General features: G+C 38.8%; 2 protein-coding genes across 6 annotated transcripts in view; one reads left to right on the top strand and one right to left on the bottom strand.

The window, feature by feature from the left end:
• Positions 1-22,719, top strand: part of FBXL13 (F-box and leucine rich repeat protein 13) — a 177,871-nt gene extending 155,152 nt beyond the window's left edge. For both annotated transcript variants that reach the window (XM_061582083.1, XM_061582084.1), the window contains 6 exons: positions 885-1,004; positions 2,011-2,137; positions 10,071-10,154; positions 18,527-18,661; positions 20,824-20,987; positions 22,253-22,719. In XM_061582083.1, the coding sequence (XP_061438067.1) occupies positions 885-1,004; positions 2,011-2,137; positions 10,071-10,154; positions 18,527-18,661; positions 20,824-20,987; positions 22,253-22,508 (886 nt within the window). In that variant the 3' untranslated portion in view covers positions 22,509-22,719. The remainder of the gene's footprint in view (positions 1-884; positions 1,005-2,010; positions 2,138-10,070; positions 10,155-18,526; positions 18,662-20,823; positions 20,988-22,252) is intronic.
• The window catches only part of FAM185A (family with sequence similarity 185 member A), a 104,663-nt gene that overhangs the window by 16,901 nt on the left and 60,825 nt on the right, over positions 1-26,937 (bottom strand). Inside the window, exons 8-9 of one of the 4 annotated variants that reach the window (XM_061582092.1) lie at positions 25,075-25,194; positions 21,551-23,561 (exon numbers count right to left, since the gene is read on the bottom strand). The exons of 2 other annotated variants lie outside the window; for them this stretch is intronic. In XM_061582092.1, the coding sequence (XP_061438076.1) occupies positions 25,079-25,194 (116 nt within the window). In that variant the 3' untranslated portion in view covers positions 21,551-23,561; positions 25,075-25,078. Of the gene's footprint in view, positions 1-21,550; positions 23,562-23,595; positions 25,195-26,937 lie in introns of those variants that run through there. One more of the 4 variants, XM_061582090.1, reaches the window with a different exon arrangement.

Below are 26,937 nucleotides of genomic sequence, written 5' to 3' on the forward strand. Positions count from 1 at the left end.
GCATCCATCTTTACTCCCCAATGCTCCCATCTAACATGTCCACAACACTAGGCTCCTTTGTCCCTACAGTGGCCTTCTGGTGACTGGCCTGGCCTGAAGGCACTTAAATCCTTCTTGCTGAAAGCAAGTAGGCTAGATTAAATGTTCCCTACCCAGGCTCCATCTTTTAGCTAAGATTTCTATTTTAGTTTCCAATCAGATTTTTTTTAATTGTATGCTCCAAGCAACTGTGATTGATGCTTAATGTATCATGCTTAATGACATCACTCAGGCCCACCTCCATGACATCACTCGAGCCCGCCTCTGTGACATCACTAGGGCCCGCCCCTCAAATCTCAGGGTTTGGGATGCTTCTGACCTGGCAACCCTAATGGAAATCCACTTGCACAATGGAACTTCTGGTTTCTCTTCTCTCCCTTTCAACTTCCCACATGCCTCTAACCATCTGGATCAGATTTGGAGGAATGTAGGGGACTGCAGGGGGGAGGAGAGGAGAGAGAAGCCCTGTTGAATTAGCAGATGCCTGTTTGCACTGCCTTGGATCTCATCCACTGTTTTTTTGCTGCAATCCTAAACACAGTTCCTTGGAATTAGGTCCATTTCATTTTAATAGGACATACTTCTCAACAAACATGGTTACATCAGGCTGGTACAATCTAGTTACTCGATGGAAGCTGGTTTCCAACTAATCTCAGTTTTAGTTTGTAGGCCTGAAAACTTTCATGAAAACTGGCATGGTAGCATCCATTTTAGAAAGAGATACATGAATGAATATTGGCTGCGACATATTTTAGTTATCTATGATCTTGCATTCAGATGCTAGTTTTTAGTATGTTATTGGGATTAAGACATATCAGAGAAATTATTTTCTATTTGTGTTTTAGAATTAGTGATGCAGGAATAAAATCTTTTGTTGACGGTGCTTCAGGCTCAAAGATACGAGAACTCATCTTGGCTAATTGTTCCTATGTTACTGACAGTGCTCTCATAAAAATAGCACAAAGGTACCATACTACAATATATTATTTGTTTCTTAATACATAACAGAAGCTTAACAGAATGTTGCTTTGAAATTCTCATTAAACTAGTCCTGTTGCCCATATCAAGCACAGTTTACTTTTCTGAGCATAATACAGCACATACTAATTGTGACTAAGTTGTGACTATTGGGTTCAATGTACAGAATTCCTGATAGTCTGAAATTATTTAGAAAATTATTTTAAAATTATTTTCCTCTATAATAGCTATAGATTATTTATTGATGGTTATCAGATGGATGGATGTGTGCGTGTATCTATATTCTTGTACAGATAACTGTAAAAGTCAAAGTACCATGGTATCGTTTGGGCTAGGATAGAAAGAACTGCACAGATTCCATGTACCAGTTAGGGTTTGTGCTTGTGTTCCTTGGATACACATGACAAACCACTTGTGAAAATGTGGGAACATCCCCAAACAGTTAAAATGACATGGGGAGGGGGTTCCTATTAAAAGGGGGAAAGTAAAAATTCCACTGGGTACAAGCAAGCTCTTGGAAACACTTGAAGTAGCTTTTCATAATCAATATATGTGCGTTCTGAACAATATATAATTTCCATTTGTCAAAAAAAGATGTGCTTACTGGTCTCCTTAAGTTAATTTGCTGATGCAAATGTCCCATATTTTATTTAGATGCTGAGAATGCCTGATATGTACAAAAACGTCAAAAGAGGAAATGAAAAAAGATTGAAAAAATATTTTACATGCTGTTTTTTAAAATTCAGAAGAGGAACAGTGAGTCGGGCTACCATATAACTTTATGCTGAAATGCCCAATAAGTCATTTTTTTAATATTTCAAGGATTATCAAAATTATACAGAGAGCAAATGAATGATGCTCCATTTCAGATTGTCTGATACTTCTAGTTCAGTTTAATTAGTTGTGATTTTGGAGGTGTCCTAAGCCAAACGTTGCACAAGTATGGCATAATAAGAAGAGAAATAACAAAATTTATTGTTGTTGGTTTTTTAGGTGCCCAAACCTGATTTATCTAAATCTCCGTTATTGCCAAGCTGTGACTGATGCTGGAATTGAGACTTTAATACTGATGTCTTCATTGGCTTATATTAATATTTCCGGAATTAATGTCACAGACCAGGTGAAAATAAAAACACAAAGGCGTGGCAGTGTGTTTCTGTATGCTCACAGAATTCAAGATTCAAGTGTTTTGTGGATTTCTATGGGCCACAGATATAGTTTCTGAATGATTTCTGTTTGCTTTCCTAATCCATTTTACCATTCTCTTTATCCTTTGGTTACTGCAACACACTGGAAGAAGGAGAGCAGCATTTAAATAACAAGAATTTACAGCAAGATAATAGCAAGAGTTAAATAGAATGAACTCTAATAGGGTTGTCAGGTATCCAGTTTTCACCCGGAGACTACAGATTTTTGGAGTCCTCTCTGGGTCTCTGGGTGGGTCACCTTAATCTCTGGACTCTCAGCTTTGATTTAAAAAAAAATTAAGTTTCTAGGTGGTCTGGTTCACATGATATACACCAAAACGTCAGCCGCTGCCCTGCAACTTCTGTGAAATGATATCTTAGCTGGCTGCTCTAACCCCTCCCTTTTAGGTTTGTAGCCAATAAGTGAAGTCAGGGTTGTGATTGACAAGGGATTTCTTGGCCTCCCAGCAGTACCTAGAACCCATTGCAAAGATAGAAACTGTTGTTTTTTTCTCTTTATCTGAAAAGTTCATAAATTGAGTAAATATACAGATTTCAGTCTTTTTTTTCTCTTGTGTGCAGGAGTCAAACAAGTTTAAATTTTCCTGGGCTGTTGAGGATGGCAGCGTTTTGAAAACCTCCCCCATATTAAGCTTTAATCCAATACTTGATTTTCTGGGAGCAAAGCTGCAATGCTAATCCCACATACCCGCAGTAAACCGCATTGAATTCAATAGGACTTACTTTTGAGTAGACATCATTAGGATTGTGCTGTAAATTAATGGGACATTTGAGTGAACATAGCAAAGAATTGTCTTTGTGTTGTAAATCTTTCTCCTCCTCCTCAATCCTATTTTTAAAGCAATTAGGCAGGGCTTACATAGGTATCACTGCTTTTGTTATTTAGGAAACTAATACAGATTTTTATCTTTAAAAAATGTTCTGCAATGACCAACTGATTTTGACAATTATCTATTATATGGGGTCTATGCATTTTTACATCTCCAGTGTGTGCATGTATGTGGAGTCTTCCAAACAACCCTGTGAGGTAGAGGTAGGGATTGGAAACCAAGGCAGCTCACAACAAGAAATAAATCCCTTTAAAATCCAATAACCATAAAAACAAGTATAAACAGTTGCAAAACAGCTTAAAGTGGCATGATTCTGAATTTTGGGTTGGGTGAGTGAAGTTCTTTATCTATTGAGGCTGCAGTTCTGTCCACGCTTCCCTGTTTGAGTAAGCCCCATTGAATACATTGGGACTTGCTTCTGAGTAAACAATCATAGGATTGCACTACAAATATCTTTACAGGCTGTGTAAATAATAAACATCTTTGACAGTCATGCATATATATATATTTCTCATACTATCTCCCGATAAATATCTGATTTCATGCTATGGTTGTACAATATTACTTCCTTTACATTTTAAGTGTGCTCTTCTTCCTTGGAGTGGTCATGGTCCCCCTCTGTTGTTTACATCCTGAGGGGCAGATTAGGCTGAGAGATGATGAGTAGCCCATGGTCACCCAGTAAACTTTATAGCTCATTTCCATTTTAAAAAAATTAATTAAAAGAATTTACATGCAGGCAAAGTTTATTAAGTAGATCCATACAATATATTTAAAGGACGTCCAGCTCGCATTTAAGGCGTGTGACTTCCTCTAACGAATACTGGGAAATGTAGTTTCCACTCACAGTTATAGTACCCACCACTCTTAACAAACTGCAGTTCCCATGATTCTGTGGTGGGATTCATGTGCTTCAAATGGGTGTTGAATGTGCTTTAAATGAATGGTGTGGATCTGCCCTAGGTATGATGTGCGTTCAAGAGTGAATTGCCAAGAACAATTTTAAAAGATACTTTTTTAAAACAGGGCCGTAGCTCAGTGGCTGGGCATATGCTTTGCATGCAAAAGTTCAAAATTCCATTTCCAGGAAAAGGCTATTATCTGGAATCCTGGAGAGCCAATGCTAGTCCATGTGATCAGTATTGAGCTAGATGGTATCAAATGGCCTGAGTCAGTATAAGGTAGATTCCTTTGTTCCTAAAAGTGGAAAGACCCAAGGGCCACAATGACTCCAAAATTTATTTAGGTATTTTATTTACATTTATATATTACTTTATTGTAAAAAATCTCAAAGTTGGTTACAGAAGGAATTAAAACAATACAACTATTGGCAAAAACAGTTAAAGACAGGTATTTAAAAACATTCAAAATAATAAAACCAACAATGAGTTAAAAACAGATAAAAAACATAATAGCTTCTCCATGCCTGCGCAGGCTGGCCTAAACAAAAATGTTTTTAGCAGGTGCTGAAAATAATACAATGAAGGCATCAGCCTCATGTCAATAGTCAGGGAGTTCCAAAGCACAGGTGCTGTCGCATTAAAATATTGACTACTTACAAGAGCAGAACAAGTACTATGTGGCACCTGTAACATGGAAAGCACACCTTCAACTTGGCCTGGTAGCAAATCAGCAACTACTGCAGATTTCAGAGCAGAGGTATTATGTGCTCATAGGGTCTCACTGATATCACCAATTGTGCCACAGCATTCTGCGCTAACTGCAGCCCCCGGATCAGGTTGTGCTGCATGGGGATTTCTGTGGCCTTGGCTGACTGGATGCCAGGATTTTTTTAGTGTTGGCTTTTGGTTAGGAATTCTGACTGGTTGAGGGATGCAGAGTTTTCTGCCTTACTCATAAGAATCTTGTTGTGGTTGGTATGGTATTACATTTAAGAAATCATTACCCTTAGTAAGTGTGTTTAGAATTGCAGCCTTCAGGGGCATCCGTCTTTACTCCTGAGTGTTCCCATCTAACATCTCCACAACACTTCTCGAAATAATTGTAAGCATGTATCTTAAGCCAAAAATACAAAGAAAAATAAAACAGAAAAAAACACACATGGGATATCTAGGCTGCATTCAGACATGGGATTTATTACGTTAGTGTTACTGATTATAGTGGTAGCATTTCTGTCCCAGTTTCTAACATTCCTTTCACACTGTAGTACTGGTTGCATTATGGAGCTGTGGCTTTTTAATCAATATACTGCCATGTCACTCAAAATTTCCTTCACGCCAGTGGGCATGGTGTGACACAGCAATGAACGTCACTGGACATGTTGCTACTCTCCCACCCTTTCCACACATGCACAATTCTGTCCCCCATGATTCCCCCATGTAAATTACAGGAAATCTGTATGCCAGTATACTGCCCCAAATTTCATCACTTTACTCCCACAATTTTCTGGGTTAATGGGTTGGCAAATGGATTTTTTTCTGGAAGCAATTAACATGGAAATGAGTTCTAAACTTCTACTATATTCTGCTAGATTTCCAGAAGTGGCTTTTATATTGTATGAAATGTAAACCCCTGGCTGGAACAAAATCACACATCTCCCCCTCCCCCCTTTTTTGCTGCTGGATTGAGAATGAAATCCCATAACAACAGATATCCCTAGGAGCCAATCATCATGAAAGGGGAGTGTGTTAGCCACTCAGAAGAGTCTGCTTTTACTCTATTGGCTTGAATCAGCATGAAAGGACAAGGAAGCATGTTAGAATACTTTTCTCAGTGGCCAGCACACTCCCCATTCATGTTGATTGACTCACAGAAAGCTGGACACATAGGGACCTTCTGGGACCTGGCTCCCAAAAAGTAAGGGGTCTAAGACCCCTGAGACCCTGGACAACTGCACCCCTGACATTTTCAGGATTCTACTGCTGCTTTCCATACCTTGGTCACCAATTCTAGCTTTGCCAGAGCAGTGGGAAACAATATAAGATGGTCTCAGAAAGATTACAACAATGTTGCTGGTAAATTCTTTCTTTGATCCTGAACAGCTGGAATCCAGGGCAGTAGTGGCTAATATAGTTGTGAGAACATTTGTGAGAAACCAGGATGTTTGTGGAACTCTCCAATCATTAGATTGTGCTCCAAAGATCACTGGGAGAGGGGCCATCAAGACCTTCTCTGCCTAAAATATGCCAAGCAGAGCTTTATAAATGGGTTACACGTCATACATACGTCATAGTCAAAAAGCATACCTTACAACCATGTATAGCAATATGTTACACATTCTGGGTGGTCACTTTTACACATTTTCGCCCTGCCCATCCATGTGCCAGAAAGGAAAGCACCAGTTTCAAAGCTGCTATCCATGGATGGGTATCGTACTTGTTTACTTAAACTGACTCCTGATGTGAAATCTTTCTGTAACCACAACTTCCCTATTCTGTTTCTTAGAGTGTTTCCAGATTACTTTTGCTTTTAGGCAGTGCTAAGCTGCATCTTAATATTTCAGGCTTCTGATTTCTAGTAGAGACACAAGCAAAGGCTTTGGCTAGGCCTGATTAGGCCTTCTTGGTTTGATGAGTTTATAAATCATTTCTTAGGACACATGTACATAAGCTAGACCGGCTAGTTCATCCTTTGATAGCACCAAGTTTTTGGCTACTTCTCAAAGTGGTCCTCCTTGAAACCAAAGTTCAAATCATAAAAACATATGAAGAGCCCTGTTGGATCAGGCTTATCTGGCTCAGCACCCTATTTGTCACAGTAGCCAACCAGATCTCTATAGGAAGCAGGACACAAGGACAATAGCCCTCTCTCACTGTGACCAAACAACTAGTATTCAGACGTGGGATGCCTCTGATCCTAGAGTTAGTTACCATTGGTGGCCTTATCCTCTGGGAATTTGGCTTTTAAAGTTGTCTTTCCCTTGCTATAGTCCCAATGAAAATCAGCCCCGTTTGCAGTGGGAGGAAAGCCTCCAGTGGCACCAAATAAAACACAACATTTTGTTATCTAAGCCATATTATTAAAAATTGGAAATACACATTTTCTTCCTAACTGTGCTTTTAATTTCCTTTCTGAGTAGTGGTCAGTATTTTTAATTTGAATGCCCTAGCTTTAGGCCTCTACATTTGTACTGATGTAACTAAACTTTTGGATTGGTTTCCAGATGTGCTGAGCCCCTAAGCTTGCCTTTGGTTTAATTTCCTGTGAAAAACTAAGCCACTAACTTTAGTAAAATTTAGTAAAATCTGAATAAAATTCGGAGACTGATAGATGCCCAAGGTCAAAATGTAAAGAAATGTAATATCAGCAACAAAACTCATCTAGCAGGTTAGGGTTTGTTCATCAGTGCTTACAACACCAGGTTGTCATTTTTCAGACTTTCTGCATGATTTAAAGGTAAATTGTTTTTGTAACAAAGAGAACAACTGAAGCTAAGCAAGGTTGGCGTTGTAAGCTGAGTGGGAAGGGGAACATTTGACTTGAGAACCATTTTGCAAATCATAGTGAATTAACTGGAGAAGGATTTGGGTATACATATGATAAATAATGATAGAAGTGAAACAATTGTGTAATAAATAAAGAAAATATGCAGTAAAATAATAGGTGACTGAAAAGTTGCTGGCAATTGTTAGGGCTGTGAGTTTAAAATGTTTTAGAATTGTTATAGATATTATTAAGTTCATATAAAACTGTACTTAAATGATTAAAGATGGGACTCTGAGTATGTAGCCATACTAAAGGGTTCTTTGTAGTCTCCATGCAAATACATACATAGTAGAAAAGCCTGCACAGAACATCTTCAGAACATTTTAGAACTAAAACCTAGACTTTTTTGGTGACATCTTCCATTCAGTTCTTCTTTTGGTTACAAATGGAAATAGTTTCAGTAAATAAGAAGCTTGTTACTTACAGCCTGGATAAAACAATTATTTAAATGTAAAATAATTGTATTAATAAGGTAATACTGAAGATGTATTTTCACTTACCCATTTATCTCCAGTGTCCCCATTTACTAGGGGCAATCCTCTCTCTTTTTTTGTCAACTGTCCCTTTTCTGTGTCTATTGTTGTCTTTTTTTATGATGTCTTGTTACATTTTTCTTACTGTGAGTTATGAGATTTGTCATTCTTCAAGGTTCTTCTCCTTCCCCAGGGTCTCTCCTTTTTCCAAGTATGGTGGTAATGGTGGTGAATAAACTTTGTCTCTAGCGCACATATGCATATAAAGACATATGAGCACTAAGGTGCCATGCAGTGCACAGCCTGCCATTTCACACAGTGCAGATGCTGAAGTATGCTTTGAACTTAATAGCTTTTCAATTGTAATGTAAAGCCAAGACCATGCTTGTTATTTTGGTTAAAGAACAAACACCATATTGGATTTTAAATCACCAGATGACAGGCTATTGCAGTCAATGAAAAGCATGTAAAACAGAGTGGGACCTTCAGCAATGTGTAATGCGGGGGGGATAATTATTAGTATAAGAAGAGATGTGTTATAAGTATGTCCCTAATTTTGTTTGTGATACATTGAAGGTATGTTTATCTCAATCATACAATATACCAGTACAGATTTGGTGCTGGCCTTTTTAGTAAATACATAAATTCGGTTCTCTCTCCATTCCCAAATGCTGAAATCTGCCATAACTGAAAGTCCCAGTATTCCTTTGGACATAAGGCTATTGATCTCAAAGGATTTAGAAGTGGGTAATAAGTACCCAGAAGTGGGTAATAAGTGGACACCTCTGAGCCCTTATCCATTGTTTAAATGCATATATATGGATTGATTAATGAAAATAGGCACTTCCCTTTTGTTTCTCCTTTTTCCTTTCCTCATTCACCTTTCTTTTTCTTTTCTTCAAACATGAAAAGCCATTTAGTTTGTGAAAAGACCTTGCTCTAGCATTTCCCTTTATTATACAGTAAATTTTGGTACTTACCATGAAAATGTACATATACGTAGTAATGTTATTAACATATATTACATTTTGTTATTTTAACTAATTATTTCTTGAAAGACCTCACAGCAACTTTTCTCTCTTGGCTGAATTCAAGGAATTAGTATTCAAACAATATACTTGCTTATTTACAGATGTGAGTGGGTGTTTACAGATATGATACTTGGAACTCACAATTTAACTAACTGATAATGCATTGGTTTCCTCTCTGTTGAAGATAAGAATACAAGACAAAATGATATAATTCCCATTCAGTCATTTGAGAGGGGACCTGGGTTGTTACAGATGCTTTCTTTCATCCTTCCATCAACTTCCTCTAGAGTAGCCTCTGAAGCTACAGTCAAACTAATCTGCAGGCACAGGAATTGGAGACAGCTACCTCTGTGATAGGAAAATTATCTCAGCTTTGTTATTTTGAGGTATAAAATTGTATCATATGAATCGTGTTCCCAGTTGTGCAAACCATGGTAAAGATAATCAGGAATATGTCATGGGCTCAAGCACTCCCTCCTCCCCCTTTTGTGTGCAGATCCACCTTGCCTTCTGTGGTTTGCTGTGACATCCAATTTAAGCAAACGGTGGTCCTTCTTTGTAGTCTCTGTGCAGGCACAAATACGGAATCTACATCTCTCTGTGCAGAACACCACCATGGAAACTTCTAGAGTAGGAGTTGCTAACCTTTTTAGACCCATGGGAACATTTGGATTTTTGAGTGTGATAGGCACCACAGCCTCTGGTAACTTCTCTTCCTCAGCTCAGCCCCTTCCCCCCAAAAGAAAGTGTGCACATAAACTTTTCCAGGGGATTTGGGTAAAAGTTGGATCCAGTAGAATTAATCTGAGTGTTGAAAAGCACAGAGTTGAAAGAGGAAGTAGGAAATAATGTTATACTTTCAACTTCCTCCTTCAGCTCTGTTTACTTTTCCATGGAGAAAAAAGTAATCACCGCTAGCACCTCATTGCTAAAGGGGCAGTGAGCAGAGGGAAGACTCAGAGCCTTTGTGGGCACCAGGGGAAGACCTCAATGGCACTAGTGCATCCATGGTCACCACGTCAGTGTGCAACCTAATAAACTATTATTTGTCTAAAACTTTTATAGGCTTTGGATACCCTTGGCAAACAGTGGAGACTTAAGGAGATTACTATATCGGAATGCAAGCTTATTTCTGATTCAGGAATTAAGGTAAAATAAGATCCTACTGTCACTAACTCTCTCTGATTAATGAAATAGTGTTGAAGTTTCTTTCTGAGTCAAAACATATTGCCATTATGAATATTTATTCAGGCCATGGCTGTTTTCCTTGACGTGCTTACTCATTAGTAAATTTCAATGATATCGACTCTATTTTCTCATCAATAATTCATTTAGGATTGTGGCTTTAGTAAGGTCACTTCTACACAAGTCCTTTTCTCTGGAATTGTAAACCTTTATTCACTCTCAGGCAGAGCAGTCCAAATCATGGGAAGCCAACAGAAGGGGGAGCAGGGGAGGAGGAGTCGGCAGAAAGCTGTGGCATCCACTCTCCATTCAGAAGCTGCCGAGTCAGCTGAACGCTGGCTCAGTTGGAAGCCATGTGTGGGGGCTGGAAAAGCAATAGCCAGCTCACGTGAATACCCCTACTGAGGAGTAAGTGATCCCCATTGACCACCATGGAAATTTAACCTGGATCTGGACCCATGGGAACACTTTGAACATAAGGAGGATGACATGTAAGTCCCCCCCTCAGCTCCTCCACCATGTCCCTGGAAACCCCATTTTAGAGCCTACTGCTGGCTTCCACCAGCTCTCTGTCTGTCGGGCTGGCTATCCCCAGGGGACCCCCGGCTGAGTTGGTAGTGTCCTGGCGGTGCCACGGCTCAGCCGGGACAAGGGGCTTCTGCCGGCAGCGCTGGAGTCCGCCGCATCCAACTGCGTCCAGCCCAGTGCAAATACAAGTTGGATTGTGCCCTTAGTTCGCTCACTTTCAACAGAGAGATAACATAGTTGAATTCCAATGCTTTCTGTGTTGTCCTCCAATTCTCTCCCCCAATCTGTTTTGGCGTTAAAAAATGCAATAAAAACAGTTGCAGCACCAAACAGTCTAGTGTTGATAGGTAAATTGCCACTGAAGTTTTAAAGGACTACTGTGACTTTATTCAAAAGCTTCCTCTTTGCAGGTTTAGTCTGTATTAATCCTTTCCATTCAGCTCTGCCAGGGATTAGTGATGAATTCCCTCTTAATTGACCCTTATTCAGACAGCTTATGTTCTACAAAGGGGGGGGTTAATTACAGGTTTTCATGAGAAACTATAATTGAAATGAATATTATGATTTATAATCATAATAATTTCATTTAATTAAAGCTGTTTTCATAATTTGTATTTATATAATGCTATTAATGATGCTTTATGGAACAAAAACACAAATTGGATGATTCATAGTATGCTTTTGTGCATCTAGACAGAAAATATATCTAATGTCAAGGAAGATGGATCTTACAAAGGCAACAGACTCAGGGCCTGTTTGTATGATATATCCTGCCACCCTAATTGCTCTTTGTGGCAAAACTAAGAAATGGGTCTCAGTCTCACAAACTCACTTCCCCACTACTCTCCTATCCTTTGAACAATGAGAAAAAATGAATGCCTGACCTACGAGATCCCACAGTTATTTGAATGTGGGATGTCTTCTAGCCTTGCAAGATTTAGGGTAGAAATACACTCACTGTTCTGCCAGTTCCAGGATGTCTCCACCTCTCTCTTCTGAAAACGGGGGCACATGACACTAGTCAAACCCTGCCCATTTTTACTGTAAAACTTGGTGGGATCAGTTTGAGGGTGTTTTTTTTTTCTTAATCAGCTTCAAAGAGATTTAGTAACTGATTGGCAGATCAACCCATTCACCCTCCAGGTATGGCTAATGGACACGCTTTGCTGTAGGTGACTAGTGTGTTCACAGCCTTATAATGAAAAGAGTTGTCACATTATTTAGTTGTTTCTTCTCTAAAGAATTATATTACTAGTGCTGCTAGTAAGATTGGACCTCAGAGTTGAAAATCAGGGCCCCACAGCCCAGACCCCCAAAAATGACCACCCAGAGATGGGTAAATGATGGGGGCAATGGTAAACAAGCCTTGGACCAGTACCTGCAGAATTCTTTCTTCTTATTTTGAAAAATATTTTATAATCAGAGGGAAGCCATCTGGGCATATACATAGTTACAGGTAGGGTTGCCAACTCTGTGCTGTGGCACAATTGCTGACATGAGTGAGACCCTATCAGCACATAATACCTCTGCTCTGAAATCTGCAGTGGTTGCTGATTTGCTACCAGGCCAAGTTGAAGGTGTGCTTTCCATGTTACAGGGGCCACACACTAATTGTTCTGCTCTTGTAAGAAGTCAATATTTTAATGTGGTAGCACCTGTGCTTTGGTACTCCCTGACTATTGACATGAGGCTGATGCCTTCATTGTATTATTTTCGGCACCTGCTAAAAACATTTTTGTTTAGGCAAGCTTACTCAGGCATTTCAAAGCTATTATGTTTTTTATTCTGTTTTTAACTCATTGTTGGTTTTATTATTTTGAATGTTTTTAAATACCTGTCTTTAACTGTTTTTGCCAATAATTTTATTGTTTTAATTCCTTCTGTAAACTGGTTTGAGGTTTTTTACAATAAAGCAGTATATAAATGTTGTAAATAAAATACATAAATAAATTTTGAATGTAGCCCTTGGGTCTCTTTCAACTTTTAGGAATAAAGGAAACTGCCTTATACCAACACAGGCCAGTTGGTACCATCTAGCTCAGTACAGATGACATGGACTAGCATTGGCTCTCCAGGATTCCAGGCAATAGCCTTTTCCAGAGATTGAATTCTGGACCTTTGCATGCAAAGCATGTGCCCTATCACTGAGCTACAGCCATTCCCATTTTTAAAAAGTGTCTTTTAAAATTGTTCTTTTCAATTCCCAAATGAATGCACAGCATACCTGTGGCAGATCCCCACCATTCATTTAAAGCACATTCAACACACATTTGAAGCATGTGAATCCCACCACAGAATCCTGGGGACTGTAGTTTGTTAAGGGTGGCGGGAACTATAACTGAGGGGGAAACTACATTTCCCAGGATTCTTTGGGGGAAGTCATATGTTTGAAATGCGAGTTGGATGCACTTTAAATGTATTGTGTGGGTTAACTTCATAAACTTTGCCTGCATGTAAATCATTTTAATTAATGTTTTAAAATGGAAATGAGCTACAAAGTTTACTGGGTGACCATGGGCTACTCACCATCTCTTAGCCTAATCTGCCCTTCAGGATGAAAATAACAGAGGGAAACCATGACCATTCAAGGAAGAAGGGCACACTTAAAATGTAGGGGAAATAATGTACAGCCTTAGTGTGAAATCAGAGACCTATCAGGACATAGTATGAATAAATATTTATGTAAGTGTAACTCAGAGCTTGGAAAAGTTTCTTTTTTTGAACTACAACTCCCATCAGCCCCAGCCAGTATGGTCACTGGATTGGGCTGATGGGAGTTGTGGTTCCAAAAAGTAACTTTTCCAAGCTCTGGTATAACTATCAAAGATGTTTATTATTTACACAGCCTGTAAAGATATTGATAGTGCAATCTTATGCATGTTTACTCAGAAGCAAGTCCCAATGTATTCAATGGGACTTTCTCAAACAGGGAAGCATGCACAGAACTGCAACCTCACCCAACCCAAAATTCAGAATCATGCCACTTTAAGCTGTTTTGCAGCTGTTTTATACTTGCTTTTATGGTTATTGGGTTTTAAAGGGATTTATTTCTTGTTGTGAGCTGCCTTGGTTTCCAATCGGCAACCCTACCTCACAGGGATGTTGGAAAGACTCCATATACACACACAATGGAGATGTAAAATACATACACCCTATATAATAGTTTATTGTCCAAACCAGTTGGTCATTACAGAACTTTTAAAAAATAAAATAAAATCAGTATTAGGTTCCTACGTAATAAAAGCAGCTACACCTAAGTAATCCCTGCCTAAAAAAATAGGATTGAAGAGGTTGAGAAAGATTTACAACACAAACACAATCCTTTGCTATGTTCACTCAAAAGTCCCATTGATTTACAGCACAATCCTAATCATGTCTACTCAAAAGTTAAGTCCTATTGGATTCAGTGGTGTTTACTCCTGGAATGTGGGGTTAGCATTGTAGCTTTACTCCAAAAAACAAACATAGGATTAAAGCTTTATATTGGGAAGGTTTTCCAAAGACTGCCCAACAGCCCAGGAAAATTTAAACTTCTTTGACCCCTCATAATTAGAAAAGCATAACACATTGCAATCGCATCAAGATTCCCTGCACACAAGAGAAAAACCTTTGCTATTGAATAGTAATAATAATAATAATAATAGCCAGTGTGACGTAGTGATTAGAGTGTTGGACTGCGACCTGGGAGACCAGGGTTCAAATCCCCACATGGCCATGAAGGTCACTGGGTGACTTTGGGCCAGTCACTGCCTCTCAGCCTCAGAGGAAGGCAATGGTAAACCACCACTGAATACCGCTTACCATGAAAACCCTATTCGTAGGGTCACCATAAGTCAGGATCAACTTGAAGGCAGTCCATTTTTTCAATAATAATAATAATAACAATAATAGTAAGCTATAAACTTACTGAGATTTTCAGACAAGCACGAAAAAGCAGGAAAAAACAGATTTCTGACCTTGTCTGGAGGTCAACAAATCCCTTGTCAATCACAACCCTGACTTCACTTATTGACGACAAACCTAAAAGAGTGGGTTTAGAGCAGCCAGCTACGAGCTAATTTAACAGAAGTTGTGGGGGCAGCTTCTGATATTTTGGTGTATATCTCATGAACCAGACTACCTAGAAATTTTTTTAAAAAATGAAAACTGAAAGTCTGGAGATTGAGGTGACTCATGCAGAGACCCAGAGAGGAATTTAAAAAATCCAGAGTCTCTGGGCAAATACCGGAGACCTGGTAACCCTTACAGTTCCTCATTTTATTATTTGTATATCTTTTGCTACAACAAAATGGTGTATATTCCCAAATAAATGTGTTTAGCATTAGGGCCACAGAAGCCAATTCCATTTTATTCCTGTAGTCATGATAATGATATGATTTAAGTGACTTTAACATGCAAATCAACACTTGAGCAGAGAATTTAAAATCAGGATTGGCAAACTTTTTTTGTTCTGTATCGGGAGTGTAGAAGTTGTAAAGCATGACGACAGTGGGATGGAGAGAAGAGAATACTACACAGAGCCATCTAACCCCCTCCCCCCAACCTTTAAGTCCAGGGTCTAAAATTACCTAGCTGCACCAGTATATTAAGTATCATTCCCTCCTCTATGGGAATTAATTCTGGTGGAGGTTATGGATATGTAAAAGAGACTATATGCAAACTCACTGAAATACTATCCTCAGTATTATTTGAGAGAGGCATGACACTGGTATAAAACTGAGTTTGTAATGTAAGTATTTCACATTCATATAACATGTTTCCTTAATGCTCAAATCACATTACATACCTGTGCTCAGTAACCCATAACAGCCCTGTAAACATTATTATTGCCATATTACAGATTGGTGTGGGGAGGATACTAAGCCTGAGAGACAGTGCAGTTATCTAAACTCTGGTAACTCCAGCTCAGACTAGCATACATGGGGCTACTTTTGAATGCTGCTTGGAAACTACAGTTCATGCAGAATGCAGCTGATAAATTATTATCTGGGACTGAACTTTATGACCGTATTATGCCTGTGCTGGTTTCCAGTCTGTTTCCAAACATTTGTCTTGACCTTTAGAGCCCTTCATGGCTTAGGGAAAGGGTATTTGAAGGACTGTCTGCCTCCATATGCACATGCCTACCCAATAAGATTTTCAGAAAACAAGATTTTCAGCCTTTTGCAGGTGCTCCTGCCAACAGAAGGGAATTAGAAGATGACCAGAGAGGCTTTTGTGGTGATGGTGCTCTCCCCCAGAGAGTCATGTCTGATATCTCACCTTATTGTTCTTTCAGCTTCAGGCAGAAACTTTTTTATTCAACAATCCCTTTTATGCTGCTGATTATATTATGCTGCTTTAATGATTTTTATAGTTTTTAGCTTACAATATTTGTATTTACATTTTAATTGCTTTATTCTTTTTGTAAACTGCCCTGGAAATATAATTGAAGGGTGGTAAAGCCACCCCTAAAATAAATAAACAGTGGCTTGTGTAGAGTCTTCCAGGAAATTTAAGGATGAGTTGAAATTTGAATTAGAGGTTTCAGTTTCTTAGCTCAGACTGTAACAAATATGCTACTCCAGCTTCAAACTGTTGAGGTCTATGGATGCAATTGTTGGCAAATGAAGCTGCAGTCACTGTGAGGTTTGAAATGTGGGAAGAGCTGATACAGTATTCTCCCCCTGAAGCTAGATCTAACGAGAACATTTTAGGAAGTGAAAAATGTCTCTACACTGCAGCTAATGGCAGTTTTGCCCTTGCTTTTAGGAGAATTTATTTAGAACAGGATATGTTTTTGGCAGGGGCTGCACACCCAATGGGATTCTGACAAGATGGCTGAGACAGAAAACAGATTGTGCATAGTGAATTTCTGCTTTGCAATAGAAATGTTGTCCTACCATCTGAGTCTGTTGTATGTTAAAAAGAGAGAGACAGGACTGAGGACTGAGGACTGATTCCTGGGGTAAACTCAACAGTAATGCAGAAGGAAGCTGAAAGCCATCAACAAGGAATGAAATTACTATTTCAGAACAGAAGGAAATCTTAAACACTCATAATGCTAGTAGCCAAGAAAAAAGAAGTTCCACAGTGCCTTAAGTAGATAAAGTGGCTCTTCAATGAATTAATCTAGCAAAATCTTGCATTAGAAATAAAATGGTTTCACAACACAATTATATAGCTGCCGTATGCTATAATCTATATTCTGAGAAATACCAGAAATCTTGCACAAAAATGCAAAAAGTCGCAGTGGTCATCACACTGGACCCCAGAAGCAGAAAAATTTCACTAAGAGGAGAACTGACTATGCCATCATATGAATTAATTCCTTTCCATTATAAAATCACAGCATCCATCACTCCACAGTCATATACATGAGTCTCATTCATTGCCTATAGCCCCACAAAGCTGGTTTGAAGTTTGCTGCCCTGTGTACATGTGATAATGTACAAGCACACATTTGACAAAATATTCCTTGGAGAATAGTTATGAATGGTGTTTCCTATGTGCCTTCTTGTTTAGCTTGCTGTGATTTAAAGTGCAACAGTGTTAGAATACAGATATCCTGTCTAATTTATGGAAAGCCATTATGCAATCATGTGGGCTTTCGTACAGACATCAGGAAAAGCATTTAGAGAAATTTTATTTCATTACATGGGATTAACACTTTCCCTTCCACAAAGTCAATTCCCTAAAGCTAATCAAAATGTCCAAGATACATCCCTTCTTTGCTTGGTACAGTGACTTTAATCACTTTCTTATATATAGTGTATATGATGCGATTTTAGATCCATCTGCTAGCAGGCTGCGAAAAAAGGGGCATGTGAGCCAATAATTATGACACAGTTTTGGTTCTCTCAATTTCTCATTTTCCCAATCTTAAATTCAGTTTTTCACATTTCTGCTGCAATTTGTGATTTTTTAAAAAATCCTCATGAAACTTTATCCAGCATTTGAGTGCAAATTTATCCTAATAACATTTTTGCAGGCAGTTTTGACTAACGTACACATTTTTGCAAGCAATTTCTCATCACAATGCATTCTTGTATGTTAAATTCATCCATTTGTTTTTATATACCTTCCCCTAACATATGCCTTTTTGTAAACATTAGTTGGTTGGCGAACTGCATTGCAAAATTCAAAAAAATGCAAATTTTGAAGGATGGCTATGTTTCAGTCTTCATAGTGTTTCAGAAAGTGAGAATTTGATAGATTTGGCTTAAAATGCAAACTGAATCAAATTTCTTGCCAATCCCTGCAGCTGACTCAAAGCGACAAAACAAATTAAAAACTCCTAACTTAAACTGACCCAAAGCCAAGCGGCAGCACTCGGAGAAATGCAGTGAGCTTCCTAAGGAGTAGTTTGGAAGGTTTGGGGAGGGCACCTTTCGAGGGACACAGAAGCATGTACAGATGCTGCAAATTAGCTTTTCTGGATTGCAGCCAGGAAATAATAACTTCACTTATTGGGGAAGGGCTGCAGCTCAGTTCTAGAGCATATAATTTGCATGCAGAAGGTTCCAGGTTCAATCCCTGGCATCTTTGGGTACGGCTGGAAAAAACCCTGTCTAAAAGCCTAGGGAGCCACTACTCATCACTATCAACCATACTGGGATAGATAGGCCTGTTATCTGGCTCAGTATAAAGCAGCTTTCTATGTTCCTATAATCATTTCCCATCTATTTAAGAAGAGAAAAAGTAAATTTCATATCTTTAGTGTTTGGAGAATATCAACATATGTATTTTATGAATACATTGTGAAACTTTACATCTAAGTTACCTGTGTAATTTGAGATTTATTTGGGTCTTTGTGACTTGTATTTCAGAAATTCTGTGTTGATTTGAGAAGACTAGACTACATTGATTTCTCTTACAGCCAGCAGCTATCAAATCATTCATTAAAACATTTGGCATTCGGTTGTCACAGACTTACATCCATAAGTATGGCTGGTTGTCCCAAGGTATGTATGAAAGCAAAGACACCTAGTACCAGGAATTCTGTATGGCATTTGTTCTATTAAAATCATTTTCAGTGTTGCTTTCATGCATGTTAAAGTCTCAGTGGTAATGTGTAACACTGAACTTATTTATTCGGGAGTAAATTGTTCCAGGATTCTGTCTAGCCTATCCATCTGCAGTGACTGAAATATTTTTGTTTCTAATGATTTTGGCGCAATATGCAAAACTGTGCATATTTAAGTCTCATTTATTTCAGCTAGAGAATTAGTATGTGCAGTTCTTAAGCACACTTAATAAGATGCAGCTCCTATCAAACTTAAGGCCTTCACAGCTTGTTTACTCAAAAGAAAAGTGTTTAGCTTTGTATCTAAATTAGGTTTATGTCTCCTCATTCTACTTTTTTCTCTCTTTATGGATGGCGAAGATACATATTTTTTGTGGCTATCCATATTGGATTTTTTTAAAGCAAAGGGTGGGATATTACTGAGATAAACAAATAAAACCACCTGAGATGAAAGGCTTGTATTCTGTTTTAGCACTAGAAACTGATCTAATGCAGATTATTGGCTTTGTCTTGTTATGACTTTAAACCTTAAGCAAGCTGTGATCATTTTAATACCTATTTGCAAAGCAGTGCTTTTATATTAGCATTAGCCTGATGGGCTTAATCAAATTCCAGTTATCACTATTAGTCCTTGTTCTTTAATGAAGATCAGGCAATGTTATTAATATGGGTTGTATTTGATAAGCTGAAAACCCAATTTTCCTTATATAAAGGAGTTTGCCTCATTTGAAGTTATAACTCTACTTTTCTGTTTGTAATCATTTACAAATATTGTATCAAACAGCTTCTTGATACTAATTAAAATACCCATATTTTACAAGTTTGCCATTCATCTCTGCGACAGTAGTAACATTTCATTAATAATACCAATGGGCCAGAGCCACAATTCATCCAGCTGAATATCTTGTCATAACTGGATGCTACAATGAAATTATTAGAAGTGGAACTGACTAAAAGGGACTGCATCTGTTGTGTTTTCAGATACCCTAAGCAACGTCTTCATCCTTGAATGAAGATTAATGCCAGCATATTTGTCAACAAAACCAGAGTAATGGTTTTGTGATGTGGTGCTTGCATGATAGAAGCTACACCATATCCTAAGCACCTGTTTGCTGTCAAATGCAGTTCACAGACTTATGCAACAAGCTGTGGAGGGTTACGTCAGGGAGTATAGTTGGTCCAAGGATTGCTCAGGAGTAACTTTAGACTGGGATGGATTTCAGATTTACCTCAAGTTTGATGTAGAGCAAGGGTGTGGCCCTAATGTCAGAACATGTTATCAGTGTTCGAGGAACTATTGGAATTTGTGGATGTGTCAATATTCTACAGCACAATCCTTGCTTCTGTCTCAAGGCATGTGGGTGAAATCATGATAAGTGCTAGAGTTTCTGTATTAGTACCAGTGTATTTAGTATTATCTGTCTATTTCAATAATTTAAAAAACTTTCAGCAATATGGCCTCTATGTGAATAAAATCAGAAGAATTGTCAAGCCCTAAAGAGGGTTATTTTTCCCCAAGAACTGTTTTCTTGATAGTGACACACTGCAAGTGGAAAATCTGTCAACTCAACTGTTTAAAACTATCCAAAACAATCTAGATCTAATCTCCTGTTAACAAAGCAGTACATTAATATCATTGTCAATTAGAGTAAAATGCTTGCTAGGTGTAAACGACCTCAATAAACAAAGACCTTTTCAAAAAGCACATGAATTGTTGGAAATTTATTTCCCAATAGAAGAATCAATCATGCTGCCAGTAACCAAGATATTCCTAGAAAATGCAAAACTCTTACAAGTGATTTGGAGAATGGATCCTGCAGGATGGGGTGTAAAACATCTGCAATCAAAACTTTAGTCATTAACTTTTTTTTTGCTAAAGGTCAGAGAACACATTTGACACAGCATGTATTAGTATTATATCTCACCAAAGTGATTCCAACATGAAAAATAAAGATGTAACTTTTTTCTAAAGTCTATATTAATTACACAATTCTCACTTTTGAAGTATCACTTTAAATATTTATAAACTTACTAAAACTTTGCTTCTGTTGAAAGTCTGTTATGATTAGTTTTTCATAGTCTATTTTGCTTAATTTACAGATAACAGATGTTGGTATTCAGTTTGTGGCTGCATGTTGCAGTTATCTTCACTACTTGGATATCTCAGGCTGCATATATATTACTGACAAAGCACTTAAGTGTCTGTGGAAAGGATGTCTGCAACTCCGAATTCTTAAGATGCTGTACTGCACAAATATTACCAAGTAAGATGTCCTCTAGAAGTCCAGTTTTTAGATCATCATATAAGCTACCTATACATCATATAATAGAAGAGCCATCAAGACAACATTCTCAATAACCAATTAGGACCAATAACTAAATGGTCCTAATGATCCACCTGTAACAGAAGCAGAAAACAGGAGAGTGTGCTATGCCAGATTTGCTTGTAGAATATATTTACTAGAAAGAAATCAAAACAAGCTTTTTATGCACTCAAATGCAGCAATGAATGATATTACTTTGAAATATCATGACAAACTGTCAAGTGATCAACTTTTCTTTGTATTTTTAAAGATGATATATCAATGCCGGCACAATGCAATTAACAAAAGAAAGGTATCTTTTGAGCAATAATTGTATAAGCAGAGATCAGAATGCGAAGGCATATGAATTCAAAATATTACTTTATCAAAAAGAGTGTGTAATCCAGTGCTTCATTCTTCAGTTGTGCTTTTCTCATTGCAAAAACAAGAACTTTATTTAGATTTTCATTCCTTAGTTTTAAATTTCTCATATAGGTTCATATTTGAAAAATACCTCTTTTAAAAAATCTTTAAAATTTCCCTGAGACATAGATTATTGTTTCTACTTCATTTCCAGACTTAAATGTATGGAAATTCTTAAGTGGGAATGGATCCAGTTTATGTTTTATTTCTGAAGGAAATATCAGCTAGATCAGATACATATCTACTGGTGTTTCAGAAATAACAAGAGACTGGTGATATCACAGACCATGAACTAGAAAGACAGTCAGAAATTACAACCACTAAATCGGGGAACTGAGCACAAGGAAGGGAATGTGGTAGCTAAGATCTGTTCCTTGACTTGGCCATAATGTTCTGAAGAACAGAATTAGATACGCTCACTCCACTTAATTTCAGTTTTGTCTTTCAGGGTAAATTTGTATTGCACTTTCATTTGACTGTATGCTTTGAGAGGCATACTGCCTGGGAAGCGGTTAACAAATATTAATATATGTTATATTGCATTCATGCAATCAATACCAAAGTTAAGTTTTGCACTCAGAAGTTATACCATTTTTCAAAAATAAGAGTCATTATGTACAATTACATTGATAGTACAGCAGTGAGTGTGGGTCAGAACCTCAGACAGACTGGAGACAGACAGCTAGTTTTAGGCTTTTCCATGTATTTGCTATAGTGCTTGTATTTCATACAAGAGATCCCCTTCATAGGATCGGCTTATGCATTAGTAGCATTTCTTATGAGTTTTTATTTTTTAATTTCAGACAAGCAGCTTTAAAATTTGCCTCAAGGCTCCAGAAATATGAATACAATGATGATGAACCTCCTCCGTGGTTTGGTTATGATACTAATAGTGAGTCACTCACTCTGAAGAAACAGAAAAAAACTCGGCATAGCATTGTACAATCTCCAGGAGAAAAAAGCATGGAATCCAGCATGCCTTCCACAGTAGACCCTCCACCAGAAAAAAGTGTGGAATCTAGTAGGCCTTCCACAGTAGACCCTCCAGCAGAAAACTAAATACCACATAATATGTTTAATTTCCTTAAGGATAAAGACTAAAAATGGAAAATCATTTTTGTTTTGTTTTAAGAAGACAATGGTACATTATCTTACCGGTTGTTCTTAGTTTGATAGCTACTACAAGTCATATTGTACAATGTTTCCTTCTTTCCTAATTACAGAATACTCAATGAAATGTTATACCTTTGTTCAATTCTTTTTTCAGATATCAGCCAACAAATAACTTGTTTTTGTCTACCAGCAGTTAACATGATTTGTGTATACAATGGTGTGTATATTTGTCTGCTATGTATGTTTAAGAAAATTAAGTTGATGTCTTTCTTGTTAAAACATTATTACAGCATTCTTTCCCTTAGTATGGTCAGAATTTCCCAGATGTCACTGAATCCAAAGAATTAGGCCTTAACAAGACAAAATGTGTTTCTAGATACACCACAACACTTACGCATGCAGTTAAATAAGGTGCGTCTTGCATTGAAATAGTCATTTGTATGACAACCAGTTTTTCCCACCCACTATCTATAAAGTACAAGTGAAACACACTTCCCTCCCCCAAATAATATTCTTTTTTCTTACTTATTACATATGTATTCTGCCTTTCTTCAATAATGGAACTCAAGATGACATGCTGTATGCAGCGTTTCCCATCCAGGCACTGACTATATTAAGGGCAGACCTGCTTAGTTGCATCATGTGCCTTCACACTATGCTCTGCAACTTTGAAATGATAGTCATTCTTTACTGTTCCTGATACTACAATTGATGTGATTGTATTGTACAAATCTTTTGTAAGCTACTTTGAGAGTCTCTTGGGGCTACAAAATGAGTTATTAACATGTTAAATGAATGAATAATAGAGGGTTGCATACAATACTGTCCATGCATGACTGGAACAGACTATCTCCTCCACACATGCTTGTGTGCCTCAAAAATCTGCTCCAGATGAGTGACTGGGGGACTCTCCAATGCAAGTTTTTTGGAGGGGTGCACAAGGAAGGAGAAAAAGGGGAAGCCCTGGTAAGCAAACAGACTTCTGAGATTGGGTTTCACCTGTAGAGAACAATGTGTCACAATTAGAGAACAAGGAGCAAGCACTGTGGCCATTTCAAAGTTTCTGTACAGCAAATAGCTTCAGCTAATGTAAGTAAATAAGCCAATTAGTTATATACACTACAAGATAACAAAAATCTGCCAGGATCACTGCTCACTCTGATCTGGGAGGAAACACTGTTCCAACCATAAAGCTGCAATTCTATACACACTTCCTTGGGAGCAAGACTTATTGAGCCCTGTACAGGATTTCAATATAATTATATTAATTTTGCAGTATTTACACTACACAAAAGTCAATAGCCCCATTCCTGGACCCTAGTCCCTAAGATTTCAGGGCTGGAAATATGAAGAGGAATTGCCACCAGTAATTGGTCTTTGCACCAATCATCCAGGGAGAAGAGGACTTTGGCCCTTACCTGAAAGAAATTTCTCCTGGATGATAGTCCATCAAGGTCCTCTCTTATATCTTTGGGAGTGGCTTGGCTGAATTTACCATGCTAATGTGGCATTTAGGTATCTTCTTCTTATCTTCTATGGATCTCAATATTCATTGGAAACAGAAAAGTTATGTAGTTCCAAAGACAACACTTATTTTATTTATTTATTTACTGTACTTATATACTGCCCCATAGCCGAAGCTCTCTGGGTGGTTTACAGTAACTAAAAACATTAAAACAAATATACACATTTAAAAACACATCTTTTAAAAACAATTTAAAACACAATTTAAAAATTTAAAACAATTTAAAACGTATGCTAAAATGCCTGGGAGAAGAGGAAAGTCTTGACCTGGCGCCGAAAAGATAACAGTGTTGGCGCCAGGTGCACCTTGTCAACAAGATCATTCCATAATTTGGGGGCCACCACTGAGAAGGCCCTCTCCCTTGTTGCCATCCTCCGAGCTTCCCTTGGAGTAGGCACCCGGCGGAGGGCCTTTGATCTTGAACATAGTGTACGGGTGGGTTTGTATCGGGAGAGGCATTCCATCAGGTATTGTGGTCCCAAGCCGTGTATGTATTTTCATATTTCCCTGTATTGCACATTATACTTTCTGTGTATCTACAATTTGCATATGTGTTTTTTGGGGGGAGTAGGTCTGTGTTCTCTTGTGGGTTGAAAGTTATTCTCTGATTTTTTTTCTATGAGTTTTTATCATACTTCTTCTTGACTTGTCATAACATGAACTGAGGAGTTAGGTGACCAAGGCGACCTACCCTCAGAAATTAACTGCAATTCCTGCCTGTGGATGCCTGGCAGTCCACAAAACCCACTTGATGGACTATCGTCCAGGAGAAATTTATTTCAGGTAAGGAACAAAGTCCTGTTTTTCATGATTCCTGACCATCTGAAGCCAAAGTAAAAGACACCAGAAACACTAAAATATGCATCAGTGCATTTTATATACAAACAATGGGTAAGATTCTATACACTCACTCCACAGTAGTTTCTACATAACTTTACAGTAATTTTTGTTCGCAGTTTCTTGATTAATGTAAGTAAAGATTATTACACCATCATGAAGCCTTCAATTTCACAGACTGAAACCAGGTTTGACTTTTGAGATGAACTGTGCCATTTTCTGTCTCTGCTTTAATATGTTTTCCTTTTTCATCCTTTTCATTCATATGGCCTGAAGGGAAAAAAATTAAAGTAGTTAATTTCACAAATTGATTCTGGCCTTTTTTCTATGTCAATATATTTTTACCCAATGAAAATGTTTATTGGAGGAAATCAGGACATTTTTAAAAAGAGATATCCTACTTTGTGATTTCTTCCTTGACATCATGCCATGACTCATCTCAATAGAGAGAATTAGTTGCTGGGCCGGGGATACCAAGGCGCCTTCGCCGCTCTTCCTGCCCGGGCCATGTCTGGCAAGGAGGGGACGCGGGCTGTTTTAGCAACGCCTCACGGTACCTGCGAACGGGCCGTCAAGGCTCGCCTGCTACCCCAGGATACAAAATAGACTCGGGTCCGCCTGAACAGTCACTGTGGCAGAAGGTTACGGGGCGGCTGAGTGTGGTCGAGAGCGGTGCAGCGTGGCTTACCATTTTTCCGGCCTTCACCGTTGGGGTGCCGTGGCTTTGGGTTGCCTTGCCTTTGCTGCCGTTGGGTCGTGGACCGGGCTGTTGTGCTGCATTCGAGCGGTCTGGGTGCTGCCGTCGTTGCCGCTTGCTGCTTTTTGCCGCTTGCGGCTACTGCGGGGCGTCTTTGCCGCCGTCGTCGCTGCTCCTTCTCTGGTCCTCTGGCTTCTGGCCGCTGTGGCGCGGCTGTTCTTGGGCCGCTGTCGTCGTGTGTGCTGTTGCCGCTTGGGTTTTTGCCCTGTCGCTGCCCTGCTCGTTCTGCTTGTTCTGCTCCCGCCTTGCTGCGTTGTCGGCCGTCGCTGCTCTCACTGGTTGTGTGAACGTTCCTTTTGCCATCGCTGTCTCCACCATTTTCGCCATCATTGTCATTGGAGGTGGAGCGGGTCGTCATCTGTCTTTGGGGGCGTGAATGCTACATTTGCTGCTCTGGGATGCTGTGTGACTCTGTCCCTTTGTTTCATCGTCGTTTGGCCATCATTGCTGCTGTTGCTGCGGCTCCTTTAAGTGTGGCTCTGTTGCTATTATAGCTTAGCCTCTGAGATTGTAACATCTTGTCTCATTGCTGCCACCTGGAGGCAACTAATATGGTTGCATGTGTATTATGTGTGAATGACTGAGTTGTGATGTATGTGAGTTTTTATTTGGAAGTTTTGTAGTTATTTTAATATTGTTTGATTGTATTATATGTATGTTTATTGTAGTGCGTGATTGATTTAGTGTGGGTGTGTCTGTGTGTGAATTTTAGTGTGTATTGGTGTGAATGTGCATTGTGTGGGTGACTGTGATTTGGTGAGTGTGTATTGTGTGTTTTCTTGGTTTTAATATGTGCCTGGGAGAGAGTATTATACATCGACCGGGGAGACTTTCGGGGGGCCCAATTAGCGTAGTGACGGGTAATGGGAGGTACGGCGTTGTGAGGAGAACGTGCCAGATAAGGGGAACTCGTCCCAGACAAGTAGTGTCTGTGACCTGTTCCGGTTCTCCTCACATCCCCAGGACTGCTGGTTGTCCTATCAGTCAGCCTTCGGATCTCCATGTGCTGTTGTTAAATGCCAGGTCGGTTCACCATAAGGTCTCCCTTGTTCATGATCTAATTTTGGAGGAGGCGGCCGACCTGGTGTGCATAACTGAAACCTGGGTGGGCGATCAGGGAGGAGTTGCTCTTTCCCAGCTCTGCCCACCTGGGTATACGGTTCAGCATCATGGTAGAACCGAAGGACGGGGAGGTGGGGTTGCTGTGGTCTATAGGAGTTCTTTCTCACTCACCAAGCACCCTGTCCAGGTGTCGA

This window comes from Rhineura floridana, chromosome 8 (assembly GCF_030035675.1).
Source record: "Rhineura floridana isolate rRhiFlo1 chromosome 8, rRhiFlo1.hap2, whole genome shotgun sequence".
NCBI classification, from domain to species: Eukaryota; Metazoa; Chordata; class Lepidosauria; order Squamata; family Rhineuridae; genus Rhineura; species Rhineura floridana.